The following is a 20,188-nucleotide window of genomic DNA, read 5'->3' on the forward strand; positions in this document are numbered from 1 at the left end:
CACAGGCTGCCCACATCCAACATGGCGCCCACATCCAACATGGCGCCCACATCCAACATGGCGCCCACATCCAACATGGCGCCCACATCCAACATGGCGCCGGGATTGACACCCGGCTCCCCAGCGCTAAGATCTCGCGAAATCTGCCCATCTCGCGAGATAAACCGCGTTGCCGTGGTTGCGGGAAGCCAGGCTCGACGCCGCCCGCCCCCCGAGGCAGTTGAGGCCGCGGGTTCGCGTCCCGCCGCCGCCCAGTTCGGTTCCCGGTGCTCACGTCGGTTCTTCGCCCGCTCCGCACCCCCGGGGCTCCTCCCGGCTCCTCGGGCTCTGCGGTAAGGGTGCTGGGTGTGGGGAGCTGCAGGCAGCCCGCACTGAGGCCTTAGGAAGGGTTGTGTTGCCCTTGGCCCTGCCACGGCCCACCTGTGGGCTGTAGGCCTGGGGCCTACATGAGTGATTCCTGGGTCACTTCTACATGGAGTTCCTCCTCCTCCTCCTACTCCTCCTCCTCATCCTCCTCCTCCTCCTCCTCCTCCTCCTTCTCCTCCTTCTTCTTCTCCTCCTGTAACACTCAGCCCTCCTGAAGCCACCTTTTTGCAGTGTTGACAGCCCCAGATAACGCTGCAAGCTCATTGTGATCCTTTGGGAACGGTCCCCTCTGAAGGGTGGGTGGACCTTCTTGAGCTGCATGGAAGGAGAAATGCTATGTTTGTCTCATTCTTTATCCCATAGAGCCATGGAGGTCCCCAAGGAGTCCAGCCCTCATGATACATCTGCTCACAGCGAGTCGCAGCCGTTACAGAGCAACGTGGTACAGATCACCGTGGTGAAGGGCCAGGACCTGGTAAAGCTCTTCTGGATGTGTCCCAGCTGGTTTAGTCAATGGGAGCTGAGAAGGACCTGGGGGTCCTGGTGGATTCAAAGTGTAATGTGAGAAAGCAGGGTGCTCTTGCAGCTTGGAAAGCAAATGGTGTTCTGGGCTTGGTCAGAAGAGGGGTGGCCAGCAGGGACATGGAGGTGGTTGTCCTTCTCTGCTCTTGTGAAGCCCCATCTGGAGTACTGCAAGCAGGTTTGGGGCCCTCAGTGCAAGAGAGACAGGGAGCTGCTGGAGAGGGTCCAGAGGAGGCCACAAAAATATCAGAGGGCTGGAGTACCCCCCCTACAAAGACAGGCCAAGGGAGCTGGGCTTGTTCAGCATGGAGAAAAGAAGGCTGCAGGGTGACCTCAGTGCAGCCTGCCAGTATCTAAAGGGAGCCTCCAAACAGGAGGGGAGCCAACTCTTTGAAAGCAGGACAAGGGAAAAGGTTTTAAGTTGAAGGAGGGAAGATTTAGGTTGGATGTCAGGGGGAAGTTGTTTATTCTGAGAGTGGTGAGGTGCTGGAACAGCTGCCCAGAGAGATTGTGGATGCCCTGGCTATGGCTAAAGGGGAGAGGCTTTCAAACGTACAATAATAACAATAATATGGAAAAGGTCCAACTGTGTGAAACACGGAATCTGTTTAATTAGAGTTGTAGAGAAGAATGAGAGGAGAATAAGATAATTAATGGGAAAGGTTAATTGGATTCTTCTGTTTAGCCTTTCACATAATGCATGCTCATGGAGCCAGTAAGCACGATGGGAAATTAAAATCAAGTGAATGAAGTCTCTTTTTGTGCAAAAGCCAATATGGAACTAATTAACCCAGTGACATGGAGAGCAGGAGCTCAGGGCCCGGAATGGTCCCTGCATGCAGTGGGGAGGTGGTCACTCTTCTCTGAATGGAAAAGGGAACTGTGTTTATCCTGAGGGGAGCTCCTCCTGTAGCTGCTGTCTCATCACATCCTCACCCTGCAGTGGATGTGCCCGCAGGTCAGAGCTGCCTGGGTGTGTGGCTGCAAGGTGCTGTGCTGTCACCATGCCTGTTCACCCGTGTTTGTGGCCTTTTGTGGAGATGTGTTATAACTTTGACCTCTTTGTCTGTGTGTAAAGCTGGCCTAGCAGCACGTTCCAGAGCTCCCCAAAGAGCTTGCTGGAGCCCTGGCTTGATTTCAGGGCTTGCTGCAGCTATGTGATACACACGAGTGTCCTGTGAGCTCAGCCATGCAGCTCAGAGACAACCTTCTTAGGACACAACAAAAATCCCAGCTTTCTTGGAAGTGCTGTATCAATGGGATATTTTGGGATATGCTTTAGATACGGCTTTCATCCCCTTTTTAATCCCTGAGGCATCACAGCGTGGCGGACCAGGAAATGTCCTTCCTAAAGACAGGTCTCAGCACAGCTGTGCTCTGTGCCTCTTCCCCATTCTTGCATTGGAACAGCCAGAAGGTTTCACCAATGTGCTCTGTCCAGGTTGGAGAGCTAAAGCCCCCTCCTGGAGGTGACTTTGTTTTATTGCAAACCATCTGCTTAATCTGTTATCTGTCTGTGTTTCACAGAAAAGTCTCAAAAGTGACACCTCAATGACGATGGTTCATGTGGAGTTCAATGGGGTGATCCTGGGAGACTCCTCCAAGACTGAAGTCGCACCAAACGGGGTGGCAAACTACAACTTCACGGCCAGCTTTGAATACAGCCCCGATGGGCCCAACTCTTGGGTCGACATTGCACAAAAACCTGCACTCTGTAAGTACCTGATGCAGAGTGTCACTCCTTGGAGGGGTGGAGGTGGTGCTGTCAGCTGCTGCACTCTGCCTTCTTGCTGAAGGAGTCACATGTTCAAGAATAGCACTTAAGCAGCAGCAGTGGGGGAATCTCAGCCCTTCTGTTCTCCTCTGTGCCAGCTGGAAGAATCCCCTTTCATGTTGGCTTGGCCCTTTGGCTTCACTGTTCTTGTCAGCCATGTGAGGTGATACAGGAGCATGTGCTGGAGCTGACGCAGACCCTTTGCAGCCCCTGCCAGAGCTTGCTGCTCCAAACTTCTCTGAAGCTGAGAAACACTGCCAGCTCCTGTCTTATTTTTCTCTATAGTGACAGTGATAGAAGTGTTGCAAAAGGACAAGAAACAGAAGGAGGAGAAGACCGTGCCACTTGGCCAAGCTGTGTTGGACCTTCTACCTCTGCTGCAAGGTACAACATGGACTTCCACAGCCACTTCCTGTTCCCTGGTATTAGTGATCTTTGCTCATGGACTCCTCATCATAAATAACCTCCTCCTGATGAAAATGGACTTCTTAGTCTTTAGAAAGCTGGGGCCAAAGGGGAGAGGGGATGGCAGCAGCAGTTCAGCTTTAGGAGTTGTAGCAGCACAACTTAAAGGCTGAAGTTTTCTGCAGAGGGTTGCACTGTAAGCTTTCCTCCTTGCTGGTTCTTCTCAGGACAGTGCTCGTTTACAGTCTTGGCTCCTTTGTATGCAGTGTCTACATCTCCATCAGAAAGCCTTCACCCAGAGGCCAAGGTATGTGGAATTTGGAACTGTTCCTTCGCTCATTCGGCTCTCTGCTGCTTTTTAATGGGGCAGACGAGCATTACTCAGCCACCTAGCTCGTCACAGATATATTACAGCCCTATATATTAAAAGCTTGGAGGCTTTTCGTACTCCCATTGACGTCTGTTCCAAGGTGCTTATGATAGGTGAGGTCGTGCTAGGAAATGCTAATGAGTGCAGCTACCAAATTGCCTTGGAAAAAAATATTCAAGATAGAAATCGTAGTGAAAATTCAGAAAAAGGGAAAGGCAGGATTACCTGCCCAACTTCATTAGTCTTCCTTTCTATGAATAAAATGTCTCACAGTCTATTATTGCACAACCTCCGACTGCCTTTCCTTCAAGGCCCTCATTCATTCAGCAGATTGAAAAGTACCCAGTGAATAAAACAGGGTATGAAGTAAGAGACTGGAAAAATGTCTAACTTTGCTCCTGAGTCTTCGTCTGCTTAGCACCGTGAGTGAAGAAGGTGGATAGGTATTGCATTCACACTCCTGTATTTAAATGATATAATAAGCAAGGCATGGGGCCACCCATGAGGGAGGAAAGATGATAAATGCTGAACAGCTGGCTTTTCATTGTGCAGCACCCATCCAGGGTCGGGCAGGTAGCTAATGACTGTACACAGTACACGGAGATAGGACAGAGCTGTAAGTGCAACTGTAGCTTTCACATGCTCTGAATCACGAGCATTGTTTTCTATCCCTGGTGTTCTTTTTCCTGTCAGAGATCCTGACTATATGTGTGCTGTGCCTTCTGTAGGCTCTGAGGCAAATGTGCCAATATCACAATTTGGACATAGGAAAGATTGACCATGAAATTCCTTTCTTGTGCCTGTTTCCTTTAACATCTGAAGTGAGGAATAAGATACCGTTCTATGTTCTAGCCTTGGATTTCTGCTTGCTTCTCCCACAAGAGCAGAGAATTCTAACTGTCCAGTTATTAGCTGTTTTTTAAATCATTTTCCCCTGCAGTGTTCTCTTGAAGTGTCTGTGTGCACCAAAAAGCCCCTCCTTTCTGCAAGTCAGCTTTCAGATGGGAGCTTCATGAGTGTCACGCTGGAGGCAGCTTATTCTGTCCCCGAAGCATTTGTTCCCACTGAACCACCACAAAACTACATGGCTTGCTTGCAAGTACCAGCAGTTGGGAAGGTGAGTTTGGGTCCTGGCACAGCGAGGTGGGTCCCCCATCATGGAACAAGTGAGCAGACCCGTGGGGCTACAGCCCTGGTGTTTCTTTAACACGGATAAAGAACTGCATGGCAAAATTTGGGTTGAAACTGGCAGGTTTTTTTCCATGCCGTGATTTTTTTTCTCCCTTCTTTGTATGCATGTGGTGGAGTGTGTTCTTCAAGCCAGGCCCCTGCACTGCTTCCATGCTTTGTTAAGCACAGCTCGGAGCAGCTGACACTTGCTCTTGCTCATGTTGGAGGCAGAAGTCCTTTCATTCTTGTGTCTCTTTAGAAAGAAGTCCCTTTGCTCTTCATGAATGGCATCCTGAAGCTTGATGGTGACAAAGAACCATTACCCCGACCTAAAAAATGGTCTCTTGCTAATGTCACGGCCCCTGGTGCTCTGAACATACCCAACTCCTTCATTCTTGGTGGTCCCTATGAGGATGAGGATGGAGAGCTCAACAAGGCAGAGGTGAGGAAGGGCTGACAGTGTTCTGGATGGAAGAGAACCATCAGGCCTCCCTGAAGGCACTGATGAAGACACTGAGAGACTCATTTCAGGAGGGTTGGGGGGAAGGTGGGTGGTCAGCTCTGTGTGCAGTGTCTGGGAGTGGAGATGGTTCTGCAAGCCAGCAGGGCAGGCATGCTGGCTTACCACAATGCTAACACTCTGCAGGAGGGCTCCCAGGAGTGCATGTGGCAAGTCTAGTCATCACTCCTGAGCTGCTGGGCTGAGGCTTTGTATTGCCTCTTTGTGAGCCAAGCTCCTAGTACTGTGGCTGCTCACTTACTCTGCTGGGGTATCCCGTGTTGGGTGAGTGGGACACCTCTCTGAGTCATGTTCTATCCCAGGGAACATTTTAGGGAGGTGATTTGGGGGTGATGCAGGCTGTGGGACTTGCTCTCCTGGCAATACACTCCTCCTGACCATATATTACATCTCTCAGGACAGGGAGTTTAGGATCCAGGCAGAAAGCACAAAGAGAATCGTGTGGGACACGGAACGACGCTGTTACCTTGATCCTGCTGCAGTACTCATGTAAGGGGCACAAGAACCTCCCAGCACTGAGTGATGAGAGAAACTGCTTGAGAATGCACTTAATTGACCTGTCTTGGGTGGTGAGAAGCAATGCACAAACTTTCTTAGACCTCTTATGTGGCCGTACATCTCCTATGCTGTCTGCTGGCTGAAGGTGCTAGTGTTAGCAAGAGAGCACTTTAACTGCATTTAATTGCTGGCAGCAACTTAGCTCTGCATCGGTGGGAGAAGATGAATTGGCTGTATTTGCTGTCTTCAGGCTGTAAATGCTCTCTTTTGCTGCCAGCAGTTGGAGCTGGTTACTGTTCCTTCTGCAGTGCAAACACTTAATGACGGCTGTGTTCCCTCCCATGACCTCTTCACCACTGTCACCTGAAGGCTTGAAGGAACGGGGGGGGGGCAGCCATGGTGAACCCACACAGCTTTCCTCTTAGCTGCTAATTGAGTTTGGTTGAATTCCCAGTATATTAAAATCCTTTCTCTCTACATGGGCACTCTTCCACTTGCTTTTTTATTGGATAAACAGAACTTTTAATAGCTCCAGAAATGTTCAAGATCAGGATAGGCATCGCACTTCTCGTTGACTCTTGCAACGTTCTTGGCCTCAGCTTCACCATGGCTGTGTGCTTCACAGCCAAGGAATTTCTCATGTGGAAATATTCCTTTCTATCTGCTGGAGTTTTGTTCCCCTTCCCACCACATACATACATACATACTCCTCAGCCTGGGATCCGCTTTGGATTTATACCAACATTAATCATATTTCGTTTTCTTCTTTTTTTTGCTTCAATTCTGATGTAAACAGGAGAGAGAAACCGTATGTGTGTTGCTCTTGCAATCCTTTTATAGCTGGTGGTGCCATAAATGTATGTAGTGGTGGATGGAATGGAACATGTCCCAAAAGCTCTTGTTTCAATGGTGCAAGGCTGGTTGCTGTGCCATGGGAGTGGGGTGGTGTAAAGCCAGGTGGAGGGATATGAGGCCACTGGGACAGAAGGGAGGGCAGCGTGGCTAACTGGGGAGATCCTGAGCTCTGCAAGTTCTCAATGCCTTCCTCTGTATTCAGCCTGAAGAAGCGAATCGCACAGTGCCAGTACTGGCCCGTGGAGGTCTGCAGGATGCCATTGACCCCGTCCAGCAAAGGGAAAACCAGCAAAGCTGACAAGGTAGAAGTGGGGAGGGACATGTTGCCATGGCTTGTGGAGCAGCGTTTTGTCATTGAGCACTTTTTTCCACACCTTTGTTACACCAAAACCAGCCGTGAACCAGCCAAAGCAAGTCAGAGGGCTGGAGGCTTTGTGAAGGGTTTAATCAGCCTCATAGAGCTGCTAAATAAACAAAGGAGGGTGAGATTTTGTTTCCTAAAAGCTTCCAGGCGTGTAGCTTGGTGGAAAAGGGCAGGGAGGGGGCACTTCTGGAGAAGTGAAGTAATTCATGAAGCTTATCTTCAGCCAATGTTGTTTTGGTTTTGTTTTCTTGTGCATGAAGAAATTCATGCCTGTTTTCTGTGGGTGTAAATAAGCTTTGCTTTCGCACCTCAACTTAAGTGACATAGCAGAGAAAGAGCTCCTTTGCTAATGGTTCTGCTCCCGACAGCTGGTTCTGTGACAGTCTCTAATATGTTCCAGGGCAAAGTTGGTCTAAATCTCATTTGTCGCCCACTGGTGCCAGGATTGTGACTGAGATACTTCACCTTACCCTGACTGGTCTTCTGCTGGCCTAAGCACTCAGGCTTCTGTAGCTGCTTGACTTGTGTCAAACCTGAGATGCTCACAGCTCCAATAGGGTCATTTGGATTCCTAACCAGGTGGCTGGTAATTTGGCAGCCGGATCAGGATAAGACTGTACTGAGGAGTGGCACAGTGTGGGCATTGGGGAGAACGGCTGCCCTGCTGGGGTTGGAATAAAATTGATATTCTACATATCGAATGACTCCAGTGTTTTTGTCTGGATTGCCATGGCTGTGTGCCAGTGACAGAGCCCCTGGCTTGTCAGGTGCTTCGCTTTGCTGCGTGGCCTTTTCTTAATGGGATCAGTGACCTTGTTTCCTTAAGAGAATAACAGTCTGTTCGGTATCTCAGTGCCTTGATCTGTGTTTCCAGGGAGATGAGGACAAGCAGATTTTCTTCCATGGTGTGGCATATGTCAACATGATGCCTTTGCTGTGTCCTGGCGTGAAGCGGATCCGAGGTGCTTTTCGTGTCTTTGCCTACCAGGACAGCGAGGTGCTCGAGAAGGTGAGAGCTGGTGGAACAGTCAGGCTCTGTGCCACCTCTGCAGCTGCTTGTGCAGGGTGGGTGAAGGCAGGGTGAGCAGTGTGGTGTTTGGGAGCAGGAAGAATGGGCAGAGCAGTGCTCAAAGGCCAGATCTGAGAGCTCACTGCTCTTCTGGAGCTGGAGAGCAATGATAGGAGCTGCTGAGCGCAGCCTTCTCAAAGGCAGGTGATTGTTGGGTGTGGGTGAGCAGGTTTAGGGGCTGGGGGAGGCTCTGGATCTCAGTGCACTCCCTTCTCTGTCAGCAGCTGAGTAAGTAGAGCTGTGAGATTGCTTCTCACTCCCCACTCAGGAGCGCAGACAAATAAACTGCTTTGCTGGGAAGAGCAAACAGTGGCTCTAAAAGGATAGCGTTACCCCAGGCAACAACCAGAAAAGCTGTCACTGGAGCTCTTTCAGCTGTAGCTCGTGGAGGTTTATTTGTCTTTCTCTTCCCCCCCCTCTCCTTGTTACTAAAAGTGACAGTTACGTCTCCGTTTTCCCACAGTACTCCTGAAACAGACCTGAGCTTGTTTCAGGAGGGCAGATGCACAGCTTGCTTTCACTGCCCACGTTCCCTTAGTGCTGCAGCCCATGCTGTGCGAGCTGGGGGAACTACAGCCCATCTCTGTGCCTCCCTGCTGCTGCTGGGGGAAAAAGCAGGACATACCACATGGCTGAGTCCTTGCTGACCCAACTCCTTTAGTGCTGACAGCTGGGAGCCCTGCCTTGGTGCTCACACAGTGTGTAAACAGGCAGAGTGAAAAACCTGGTCCCAGCAAGTCGCAGGTGTGTCAGGGGAAACTGCTCTGCTTGGGAAAGAGGGCTGGGAGCTGAGTCACCCCAGGGCAGGCAGCAGTACCTAAAACACAATGCAGGGTGCAGCTGGGGAGGGCAGCCACTGCTTCTAGCAGTTCACATCACCAGGCAAGTCCATGCCTGTGAGGCACATCAAGAATTGTGTTCGTGCAAGAACCCAGGGACAGTGCCCAGGTGAAACTGCAGCCTTTGAGCAAGGAGGCTCCAGTGAGGCTTTCTCAGGCAGCTCTTTTCTTAGCAGTCAGACCTGAGGTTGTACAGCTGTGTGGTATCAGAGCTGGCCTTGAGCACAGCAGCTAACTGCCTGTGGGGAAAGGATGAGGTTGCAGAGCTGCTTAATGTATTTAGACTCTGTGTTCTGTGATGTGAAAGGTTAAGGTAAAGGAATGCCTTGTCCTTCAGTTTCCTCACTTCTGTCTTTTCTTTCCACCCTCTACACCCTTCAGACTAAAAGGCAGCAGAGTGTTCTGCGAGATCTCCGTCCTCAGATCAGTCTGATTAAAGAAGGATCAGGGACCCCAGGAACCAATTCATCTCTTTCCAGAGCTGTTCCCAGCAAGTCCCAGAAGGAAGATAAGGAGAAGGTAACCAGAGAACATGAATTAAGCAGAAGGGTGAGGTCTAGAGACGCATATTGCAGCACACTTGGACCTTTTCTACGTCAGAGGTAGTCAGAATCAGGGATGGATGCTGCATTGCTTTAGCCAGCTGAGGGATGCTTATCACCTTGCAATTCTAGTAAATGCTATCTGAACAAATGTATCACATCCTCACTTGATGAGGGCGTGAGTTTTGGATCTGAAATCGAGATGTCTTTTCCTGCTTTCCAACAGATGTCCAACTTAACAAAAACGCAGTTGTCAGATCTTGCTGAAGATGCTGCATCTCTCAATCCTGAAGGAAAGGTAATTTTGTATCTCCAAAGAGAAGAAAAGACCATGCTAGACCATGGCTGCATCAGCGTCTCACACCTTTCACCTAATGAAGTTATTTAAGAGTGAGCTGGAGACAAGGGATGTTTTACGCAGATGCTGTCCTGGAGTTCTTCCAGTGACGTTCAGCTGGAGGAAAGTCTAACATCGGGCTAGAAGGTCTCTATAAATAATTAGGCATTATTTAGAAGAGTTTCTTCCTTTTTGTGACTTCTCTCTCAAAATAATGCAGAATGAGTATTCAATCCTCCAAGCAAAATGATTGGCTGGGTGGTTGCTGTTTTTTTTTTTTTCTAGACTGACTTCTCAAGGTGAATTTTTCTACTGTAAATCATTTCGAGTGCAAGTTCTAAAGCAAGCAGGATCTCTACGGTTTAAAGAGGATTTGCTGAAGATCTGTAGCTGAATGTTCAGTTTTTCATCTTGTCAGTAATGTCTTGAGGTAGCACAACACTGAGAGCAATGTTTATCTTCACAGCAATATGTTGAAGCAGGAACATTCCTGATGATGGAGATAAAGCTGGACAAGGCTTTGGTACCCAAACGACAGCAAGAGGAGCTCACCAAAAGGTGTGTAAAGACATGCTATAACTCTGGAGCTGACAGCTCAATGCTGCAGGGCACAGACCAGGCTGTATAGGGAACCTACCCATTGCTGCAAGCAGCAGCTGAAGGCTTCATCCAACACCCACTGAAATCAGGAGGACAGATCCATCAGGCTGCTTCAGCAGTGCCATTGCCTGGCTTTGGGAAACAGTTGCATTCATCTGAGCTGGCATCTCTGCACAGCAGTATCTGTGTTCCTGTCCAGGCTTTGTTTCCCATTAATCCCCCCCCCGCTTGCCTCTTGCACGTGATGTTCAGCTGCTTGGTCAGGGCTGGCCACCAGTGGACTGCTGTGGGTAACACTGCTCTAACTTCACAATAGCATTCTGTTGCTTTTCTGAAGCTTTCTCACACCTTTCTTCCTGTTCCTGGGCTCTGCTTTTCTTACAGTTCTGCTGTAGAGCTGTGCTCTCATCTCTGAGGCTTTGAGGCTTTCCCTGTGTGTTTAATTTAAGGCGGTTGCTTCCTGTCCATGGAGCAGTAGCCCTGCTGTGGTGCTACCTGCAGAAGACCTAACATGTGTAATTAATTGGATAAAAAAAAGAGAAAATACAGCAAATGAATAAACCACATCATGCACGGGCCAGAAACATGAGGAGAAACCACACAGCAGCAGCTATTCTTTCAACAGGAAATATGTGCATTGTCTTTTGTTCTGCCTGCTGTCTTCCAGGAAAACAGGTTTGGGGAAAGCGAGGCTCCCTTACAGTAGACTTTCCCCTGAGCCTTTTTATTTGCTTCCTACACTACTGCAGCTTACAGAAATTCACTGTAATTCCTCTTTGCTCACCTGCCTTGTGCAGCTGTGGATGGGAAGCCTGGAAAATCAGATCTGAGTGGCATAGAAAGTCCTTTCTTGGGGGGCTTCAGCTGATGACACATACACGTGTCCTGGCACACGTGTTCAGCAATGATGCTTTTTGTTGTTGTTTTTATTTCCTGGAAGGTGGCTTGAATGCAGAGCTCATTAGCAAAGCACAACTCCCTTTCCTGGTCTGCATCCAACATTTCCTGTCAGCCTCCGCTCTTACTTTGCTCGAGTTGCTGCTGTGCTCGGTTTGCTTTGGAAGTGAAGCAGTTTGGTTCTCGTTTGTGCCACTAGCAGAGGTAACACGGCAGTGATGGGAGCTCTTCTGAAGCGGGACTGTGAGTGTGGGCGCTGCACTGTTCAGGCTCAGTGGCTTCTCAAGGAGTGATGCCAGATCTCTGCAGGGAGGCACTGCAGAACAAGAGGACCAGACAGCACAGCAGGGTGTGCAAAAGAAGGAAAAGGACACGTTGCTGCTTAAGATCACTGTGATTTCCATAGACCTGGCATCTTCCCTGGTGCCTACAGCAGCCTCATGCAGAGTTAGATGACTGTATTCGTGTCCTGTGGGGATACGTCCTGTGTGGGATGAGTGACCAGCAGGAGCAGCAGCTTTCTGAAGGGTATTTTGGAGCCTCATGTTGAGGCTCATGGGCAAAAGCAGCTGATGGGGATGACAGGGGGACAGGAGCAGAGGCTGTGGCATCACTGTTTGTGTGGGCGAGGTGAGTGAGAGGAGAGCTGCATCTCATCACTGAATCCTTTCAGATCTCTGAGTATACAGAGACCTGAACCTGGAGAAGTCAGCTGCCCAGAGGCTGTTTGAGCTGGCAGATCAGCTACAGGGTTTAGGTTTGGTGTGGGGGAAGCAGTTTGCTTTGCTGATTGTGTAGGAGCCAACACAAGGATGTGACACCTTTTTAGGTGGGCAGGATTGTGTTCTAAGGACTGAAGGTGCTGATCCCTTCTGTCTTCACATTGACAGGGTCAAGGAGATGATTCCCCCTCGCCCTCTGCTGCCTCCCCGGCCTGGAGGAGCCAAGAAGGTACGTGCAGGAGCCTATGGCCCCATCAGCACCCTGCTGCCTTGTCCTATCCTCATCCCTCTCCCTTGAGAGATTTCCATCTCCAGTCTGAGCCCTGCAGCAACACACAAATGAGATTTGCAGAGGGAGCATACAGAAAACTTTGGGATGTGTTATCTTTGTAGTATGATGCCTTGGGAAATCGGTTCTGGGCTGTTACTTGTATTTGCAGCCCTTAAAAAGGGAGAGATGTAGAAAAGACAGAAAGCAGCAGTGTGGGGGTGTTTGGAAGTGAATGGAGAGAGGTACCGGAGCTGTTTGCCTCTGGGCAGTCCCAACATTGTCTTGTCTCAGCCTATTCTGTGTACTTCTTAATGCCCAGACAAATATGAACAGACTCAGCACCAACACCACTTGGGTCACCCAGAATCAATTTCCTGACCCCAGAAAATGATCAGAGAACACTGGCTGGTTTTCTGTAGGTACGGAACAGCCATTGAAGGAACGTGTCCTCAGATGGCCCCTGGCTGATGGGAAATTCAAAGCAACAGTGGGGGACGAAGCAATGACCCCAGTGCTGCTGCAGAATTGATTTGTGCTGGACTGTCTGGAGGGCACAAAGTGATGCATTTTGATTATTGCCATGCATGGAAGCTTCTACCTGCTGAGATTATGGGTACTTCTGAGGGGGGTCTGGCCTGTGGCTTCAAAGGGCTCTCAGCAAGTGAGATACAGTGTATTTGCAGCCAGTTCTGCTGCTACAGAAGAGACAACCAGTGGACTCTGAGTGAAAAATGTAGCAGGAACAATAACTAATGATGAAGGAGCACTTCTGTATTTACGTGTAGGTATTTTTGCAGCCTTGAGGCATGGATGGGAAAGGCTGTGTGACACTAATTGCAACTTGAGTCAGGTGGAGCTAATGGGAGGTGTGGGCTCTGGCAAATAAAAGACGTTTCAAGGCTGATGGCATGAAGTGACTTTTGAAATCTGATCACTTATTTACTTCTTGATGTTTCCTATTTCTTAGGCCGTGGAAGATTATCACAACCACATTGCAAACATTGCAGTTGCCATCCTAAGTGAATACCACGAGCTGTTTGGAAAGCAGCCACCAAACCAAGGAGCAACAGACCATCAAACCCTGGAGGAACAGAGGCGTCAGCTCAACTTTGAGCTCAATAGCTCTGGGAAATATTTTGCTTTTAAGGAACAGCTGAAGGCAGGGATCCTTTGTGCTGTTTCATTTCCCTGCTTGTTTTATCCTGGCAGTTTCTCAGTGAGGAACTGCTGCTCCGCAGTGATAACTTAGCATGATGTGTTGCTACAGAATCCCTTCCTGTCACCCGAGGCTGTTGCAGAGATGGGGAAGGGCAGTTTGTTTCCTGACAGAGCAGGCTGTTTTGGGCATGCACTGGGAGAACTTTTCCTGTTATCAGGGGAAGGCTGCAAGGCTGATCACATCCATTTGTCCCACATTGTATCCTGATGAAGGCAAAGTGCTCACAGCCTTCCTAAGGGAGAAGGGGCTTCTCCACATGTCCCTTAAAGGGGCACCTGCATGTCAGGGAAAGCAAGGGCAGAAAGGTGGGAAAGGAATTTGTCCCTGCTTGTTTTGTTTTGCTTTTTACCTTTCTTAAGTGCTGGGCTGGATTTCTTCCTTAGGATGGAGCTTCAGACAGTTGGAGTTAGACTCCATGATCTTTGCGGGTCCCTTCCAATTCAGGATATTCTCTATGACAATCCATGTTATGGCTCTGTATTGTTATGATTATGCAGCTTTCAGGGGACCTGCCATGTTCAATTGTTACATGTCTCCACAGTATGCTGTAGTGAAGATTGTGAGGGAAAAATACCTGAGGACCACAGCATTTGAGACCCAGGAGCAGTTCCAAGCGTTTCTCAGTGAGCTGTATGTGTACCTGGTGGATCAGATGCACGTTGCCCTGAACCAGGTAGGGAGAAACACTGGCTGGGATGGGTAATTTGGGACATAGCTTCACTGTGAATCCAGTGACACCACTTCTAGCGAAGGTACTTTTGCCTTCAAGACACCTGCAGGTTTGTGCTTCCATTTGCTGCAGTTATCACATATGGGCCCTGAACCACATGCAGAGGCAGGATCTGGTGCATGCATATCCCATTGCTGTGAAATCCAGACAGTGAAACCTGTGAAATACAGCTGGTAACAGCTGCTGTAGGTGGCTCATGGTGAGGGTGGCTGGGTCTCTGCCATCTGCCACCCCCCACACCCAAGGCAGAGCATGGATCTCCCAGTGTGTGCTGAGGTCACTAGTGCCACCTCAAAGGAAGCAGAAATTGGTCTTGATCTGAGGGATACTTTAATTTGCCACAACTGCAGATGATGGGTGTTACCCCTCCTGTTTGTGGTAGAAGTGCCTGGGGATGGTATGGCTTCACAGGACTGCAAGGCTGTGCTCCCATCAACTGGAGGCTGGAATGGCTTTTCAACTCATCCAGCCCTAGCTGTGCCATGCTGTGCTCCATGCAGTGTTGGCTGGGGGCTGCTGCTGTCATGGGAAGTGTTCATACCCTCCTTCTTACCCTGGCTATGGCCAACCCTGTCTCACTTCTTACCAGCTAATGTATGAAGAAACTGCTTCCCCTGTCCCTCGAATCCATGTGACTAATGAGCAGCTCTGGCTCTTTGCTCGTGAAGCTGAAATCAACAAGGACTACAAGCTGGCATCACTCTACCACCAGCAGGTAAAGGAGCCCCTGTCCCTCCCTGTCCCCATCCTGTGTCTGGGCTGGCAGCCAACACACCATTACGGCGGAGGTGAACATGAGCAGGATACTCACTCTGAATGTGTGAGGGATTTCCTAGGGAGATGCTGCTCCCTGGAGGATGTGAGGCAGCAGCTGGCCATCTCACTGGAGTCTGCAGTTTCAAGGCCAATGGAAATGAGATGTCCAAAAGGCACGCTGGGTCTGCACTGGGGGCACTGGCTTCTCAATCAGGTGGCTAAGAGGAGGCTAGCTTAAGCTGGAGGATACTGATAGGTGAAGGAGGCTTAGAGGAAGCCCAGCATGATCCCAATTAAGTGAAACCCTAGAATGTGATAGACAAGGGCTTAATAGCTGCTAAACTCAGCCAGAGGAAAGCTATGGTTATAGCAGAGCTGTCTTCTCAGTGCACTGTGTGTGCTGAGCTTGATGGCAAGAGCCCTCCAATGTCAATCTCTTGTGTCCAGAGGATAACTAAGGACCATCGCAACATCCAGTACTGGCTGGACTATGGGGCGTTCTGCCTCCTGCTCGAGGACACCCTCAAAGCCCAGGAGTGCTTCCGAGAGGCTCTTTCTCTGAACCCACGTCATGTGAGAAGGTGCTGTGTGCTCCCAGTGGGTGGGAAGGTGATGGGTGTCCTGCATGCTGCTGATGGGGAGCTGCTCCTGTCCCCAGCTTGCTGCTCTGTGGGATTGTGGCGGTCATGCTGCAGCACTATGAAGAGGCAGAGATTTTCTTTGAGGATGCTTGTTGCTTGGAGCCATCCAGTGTCGTAGCCTGGACGCTTTCAGGTACAAAAGCAAAGCCAGACTGTGTGCTGAAGGCATTCCTGTAGAGCCAAGCCTTGTTTCTTCTCCTGCTGTTCCTCCCTGCTGCTGTAATCTGAGGACTAAGGGTTAGATTTCTGCTTATGCTGCTATTTCTGTATTTCATAGGTCTGTTCTATGAGCTGCAGAATAATAATACTCAGGCAGGAATGGCCTTCCGTGAAGCCAAGAAGAGACTCCAACCACAGCAGGCCAGGGAAAGGAGCATCAGTGGCAAAGGGAAAAAAACAATGAGTGCTACTTCTGTGGGGTCTTCCAGTGAAGGTAATTCCTAGCAAAACCAGGAGGTGCCTTTATAGCACAGTGAGGGGGCTCAGAGCGGAACAGTGAGACCAAAGAGGAGAAATAAGCTGGGTAAAGGACACAGTGGTGGGCTGTGAGCTTGAACACACTATGAATTATGCCAAAGACAGCAGGGCAAGTGAACTGCTTTAAATGCTGAGGTTGAAATACAGGTACACAGCATTTATTTTTCTGGCCCAGCTCATTGCTGCTGATATATAGATGTGTGGTCAGTGACCAGAATGGACCTTTCAAGGCTTGGAAGGGTAGGGCTACCACTGCGACTGGTGTAATTTAGGGTTGTCCAGGTTTAGCTTTCATGAAAGCTGTTGCTGTGTCTTCCCAATGCAGCTTGGAAATCGCTGTCTGACCAATTCAAAAGCAACAAAACAGCTGCTTGGAGGCAGTTCTGACCTGAAGGCTTCCTTTGGGGCCTCTGTGAATCCAGCTTCAGCTCAAGCCAGGGCTTTGTGTTCCAAGTCCTGAATATTTGGCAGGGCTGTGGAAATATTGACTAGCTTTATTTCTGACACTATCAGCACTCCAAGCAAAGCGCCGCAGGCAGAGAGGCCTCCAGTGTCATATGCCAGAAGAAGGGATATTGCCTCATTTATATCTATTTCATATGGTAATCTTGTATTCAAAACTTGAGAGTCAGGCATTACCTCTTGCAAGCTATTTTCATCCTATTTATGGAAATCTGATGGTTCTTATATATTTTCTTTTCTCCCATTTCTCTGGAGTTCTGCTCCAAATTGGCCAGTTTGCCCTAAACTCTTTTGCTTGCACCTAATGGCTGTCTCATTGCAGAGGGGGTTCCAGACGAGGAAGAGGGTTCAGCATCGGAGACAGACCCAGAAGGTCAGGGAGTGGTAAATTGGTTTTGGGTTGGAGAGCCCAGGGCTGGGAGATGGCTCTATGTAAACAGCAGGGAGGGAAATAACTTGGGAGCAGTGGGCTGTGGCTGTTCTGATGGTAAGGTGAGACATCAAGCCTTGCTCTTTTCCCTTAGCTGGGGAATCTGCAGCAAAGCTCTGCTCTATTATGGATGGCAAAGAGATGGCAGTGCCTCCCCTGTCATCTTCTGAGCTATACACTGTGCTGCTGGGATTCCTCTGTCCCTGCTAAGGGCTCAGCCCTGCTCTTGTTTCAGTTTGGGACTGATGGAGATGCATTTTCTGACAGAGCCATCCCATTTCAGGAGACAGCCAACCTCCCTGTACAATCTTCATGAAGGCAGTGGAATTCCTGATGAAATTCAATGCCATCCAGGTCAGTTCAACACGGAGTGAAGGGAGGGGGAGGAGCAGTGTCCTGCTGGGGATACCCATGTTTTGCCTGCTCCCCCAGCTACACTAGTGTGCCATTCCCTTGCAGTTTGTTCGCATGGCACTTGCCCACGAGCTGCTGATCCAGCAGGAAGGTCCTTCCAGTGCTTATTACCTGGCGCTGGCCCGGACGTGCTTGTTGAAGGGAGAGTTCTCCAAATGTGACGACTGTCTCTGGAATGCTATTAGGATCGACTTCCTGGTAATCCTCCGTGTCTGCGGGTGCAGGATGCCATCCCAAAGTAGCAGATGGGCTGAATCCTGCAGCAGTCTCCACCTGTGTTGTTTGTGTGTGTGAACCTTGAGTCCGTGCTTCATTGCCACCTGAGCAATTCTAATAGTAATCCGCAGCAGTTTCTCTGGGGGAGGACAATTATGGGCTCATTAACCACCCCAGGCTGTGGCTGCAGCGCTGCCCTCGTTACCCAGTGTATCATTTGCTGTCTGTCATCTTCCACACACAGGCAGGCGGCATTTCTGAGCGAGGACTCCCCTCTCTGCATTGTTTGCCTTTCTCTTCCCTTTGAACGTGTAGATCCTGATCCTTTTTCCCTACGCTGTGAGGCAGCCCCTGTTTCATGGGGAACAAGGTTGCTATTCAGCAGAGAGAGAAGGCAGCTTTTCAGTGTTGGGTTGAATGGAAGGTGCAGAGGCTTTAAAGCTGCCATCTCCAAATGCTGCTTGCATACTTGTGGTAGCTGGGAGCCTTGCATGGGCCAGGACACCCTGCAGGGAAGGCTGGAGGGGGCTTCTACTGCTCGTATTATGTAGACAGCCTGCTGACTTGATTTTTATTCCATGCATAGAGCCTGTCCTGCTCTCATCAAATACCTGCCAGCTCCCCCCTTCTACTGATCACAGGGGTCCTCCTTTAGGTCTCTCTCCTGCCTGTCTCTGAGCCACATCTCACTCTTGGCTTTGTGTGCACAGAATCCTGATGTCTGGGCTCTCAAGGGTCATCTGTGCTACCTGAGGGGAGACTTCCAGGAGGCAAAGGAGTGCTACGAGCGAACTGTCAGGTTTGTGGAGGATGCTGAAGACATGCATTTTGTCTACCTGCGCCTGGGCTCCATTTACCTGGAAAACAAAGAGGTGAGGAGCCGTGCAGGAGTGGAAATAGGGCATGTTCCACAAAGCAAGTACAAGTAGATGCCAGATCCCAGGTCCAGAACACCATCACCTGTAGCTGAGATGCAGCAGTGCAGCAAAACCTCATGGAGTACTGAAGTCTTTGGAGCATGGAGCAACCTTGCTCCTTTGTGCCAGACTCGAGTCTCAATGTGCTGCTGGGACAGTCTCATTATTGCATTAACGAGGGTGTCTTTTACACTACTGCATTGGTTCCTGGCAGCATAGAGCCACCAGCTTTGGGGGCAGTGGGGAAGCACTCAGCCTCCCAGCAGTGTCTGAGCCACAGTTGGGGTGGGTTGTTGGGCAAAGCCCTGAGGTGAGAGGCTGTATGGAGGGGATGCAGAGAACAATGTGAGCATTTCTCTCCTGGCAGTATGGCAAAGCAAAGCAGATCTACCTGGAAGCCTGCAAGAGCTCTGCATCCTGTCTCACCTGGCTGGGAGTGGGAATCGCCTGCTATAGGGTAAGTGCTGTTAGGTGTGAGATCCCAAGTTCACGTCACCTGGTGCTGTGTCTGGTTCTGCGTGTTTTGCTTTTATTCAGTGCTTAACTCCTTGAAACCGATGCTCTGGGAAGCTGTCATGTGCTGTACACTGTCACGGTCACAGGGTGGCACCCTGGGCTGCTTGTATGGGAGGCAGCAAATAGAACCATCAGGCTCAGTACTGCACCAGGGGCAGCATCCCTCCCCTTCTTGTCCCACTGCCAGAGCCCCCAGCCCCAACATCATCTGTGCCTGGGCTCTGCCCTGAGTGCCTGCATAGGGTTTGACTTTATGGGGTGATTATTGGACTGCCAGTTGGATTTGATGATCTTTGATGGGTCCCTTCCAACTCGGATGTTTTCTGATTCTTAACTTTATGCACATCACCACAAAGGATGGAGCAGGTTGTCAGCAATGAGGAATCTCGGTGCTTTCCCTGCCCAGAGGAATCCAGCAGCTCTGAAGGGCTGCCAAGGACACCCAGACACAGCCACCAGCAGCGCAGTGTCTCCAAGGGCTCCACCCTGCGTGCTCCTTCCAAAGGGCTTTGGCTGAGAGAACCAAACAGAGGATCTCAGGCTCCTCTGTTTCCCCTTTGCTTTATCTGTAGTGTTTTTTAGAGGTTTTTAGGTTTGTAGAGGTGCCCGCTCAGTTCTGAAGCCATTCCTGCCCACTCTTTGCCTTTTCTCACACCTCTCTTCTTTCCCTCTCAAGCTGGAAGAGCTGGTGGAAGCGGAGGATGCTCTCTCGGAAGCCAATGCCCTAAATAACAGCAATGCTCAAGTGTGGGCTTACCTGGCCCTTGTCTGCTTGCAGGTGAGTTGCCCAGCCAGCTCCTCGGGTGACCGTGAACAACACCGTGTGCATCCCAGGGGCACGAATGGCTGGGGGAGCAATGACTGCAGTGCTCTGATGGCACGAGCAGCGCCCTGCCCTGCTGCTCAGCCCTTCCCCGCTGTGTTTTGCAGGGGGGGCGGCAGCTGGAGGCAGAGCAGTGCTACAAATACGCCACAAAGGTGAGTCCTCCCACGCGTGACGTGACCGTGGGCTGTTTCTTTTGCCCCCCCCCCCCCAGCCGTGGCTGCTCCCCCTCCCGTGGTTCAAGCCGGTCACTGCTGAGGGCAGAGCGTGGAGGGGGGGGGACCCACGGGTGATGTCGACACTCGTGGGATGCCTGACGGCCTGTCCACGCAGCTCGGCTTGGCGGACCCGGCCCTGCTGCAGGAGCTCCACGCCACCCAGCAGCGCCTCGGCTTCGGCGACCCGTCCTTCTGAACCATTATAACCATTACAGTCATTACTGCTGACTCCTCGCTCCCGTTCCTTG

The 20,188-nt window shown here is 50.3% G+C and overlaps 1 protein-coding gene across 8 annotated transcripts; it reads left to right on the plus strand.

Annotated features, from left to right (window-relative positions):
• Positions 1–71: 71 nt before the first annotated feature.
• On the plus strand, positions 72–20,168 carry CFAP70 (cilia and flagella associated protein 70). 8 transcript variants are annotated; one of them, XR_014933938.1, is made up of 28 exons: positions 72–332; positions 730–841; positions 2,416–2,602; positions 2,948–3,046; positions 3,295–3,374; positions 4,378–4,554; positions 4,867–5,049; positions 5,525–5,616; positions 6,683–6,782; positions 7,719–7,853; positions 9,134–9,301; positions 9,521–9,592; positions 10,098–10,189; positions 12,019–12,079; positions 13,089–13,280; positions 13,882–14,013; positions 14,660–14,785; positions 15,274–15,407; positions 15,485–15,600; positions 15,745–15,900; positions 16,729–16,779; positions 17,104–17,190; positions 17,296–17,448; positions 18,177–18,338; positions 18,751–18,840; positions 19,576–19,677; positions 19,830–19,877; positions 20,056–20,168. XR_014933938.1 is itself a non-coding variant. In XM_032447708.2 (28 exons), the coding sequence occupies exons 1-28, from the start codon at positions 76–78 to the stop codon at positions 20,134–20,136; spliced, it is 3,429 nt and encodes a 1,142-aa protein (XP_032303599.2). In that variant the 5' UTR covers positions 72–75; the 3' UTR covers positions 20,137–20,168. The 8 variants fall into 8 exon arrangements, 4 of the variants coding, with proteins under 4 accessions (XP_032303599.2, XP_015732656.3, XP_032303600.2 ...); XM_032447708.2 differs by having other exon boundaries at positions 17,120–17,190; XM_015877170.3 differs by having other exon boundaries at positions 9,134–9,271; positions 17,120–17,190.
• The last annotated feature ends 20 nt before the right edge of the window (positions 20,169–20,188 follow it).

The sequence above is a fragment of the Coturnix japonica genome, chromosome 13 (genome assembly GCF_054131305.1).
Source record: "Coturnix japonica strain WE chromosome 13, WE-NBRP24, whole genome shotgun sequence".
In the NCBI taxonomy this organism is placed as follows: domain Eukaryota; kingdom Metazoa; phylum Chordata; class Aves; order Galliformes; family Phasianidae; genus Coturnix; species Coturnix japonica.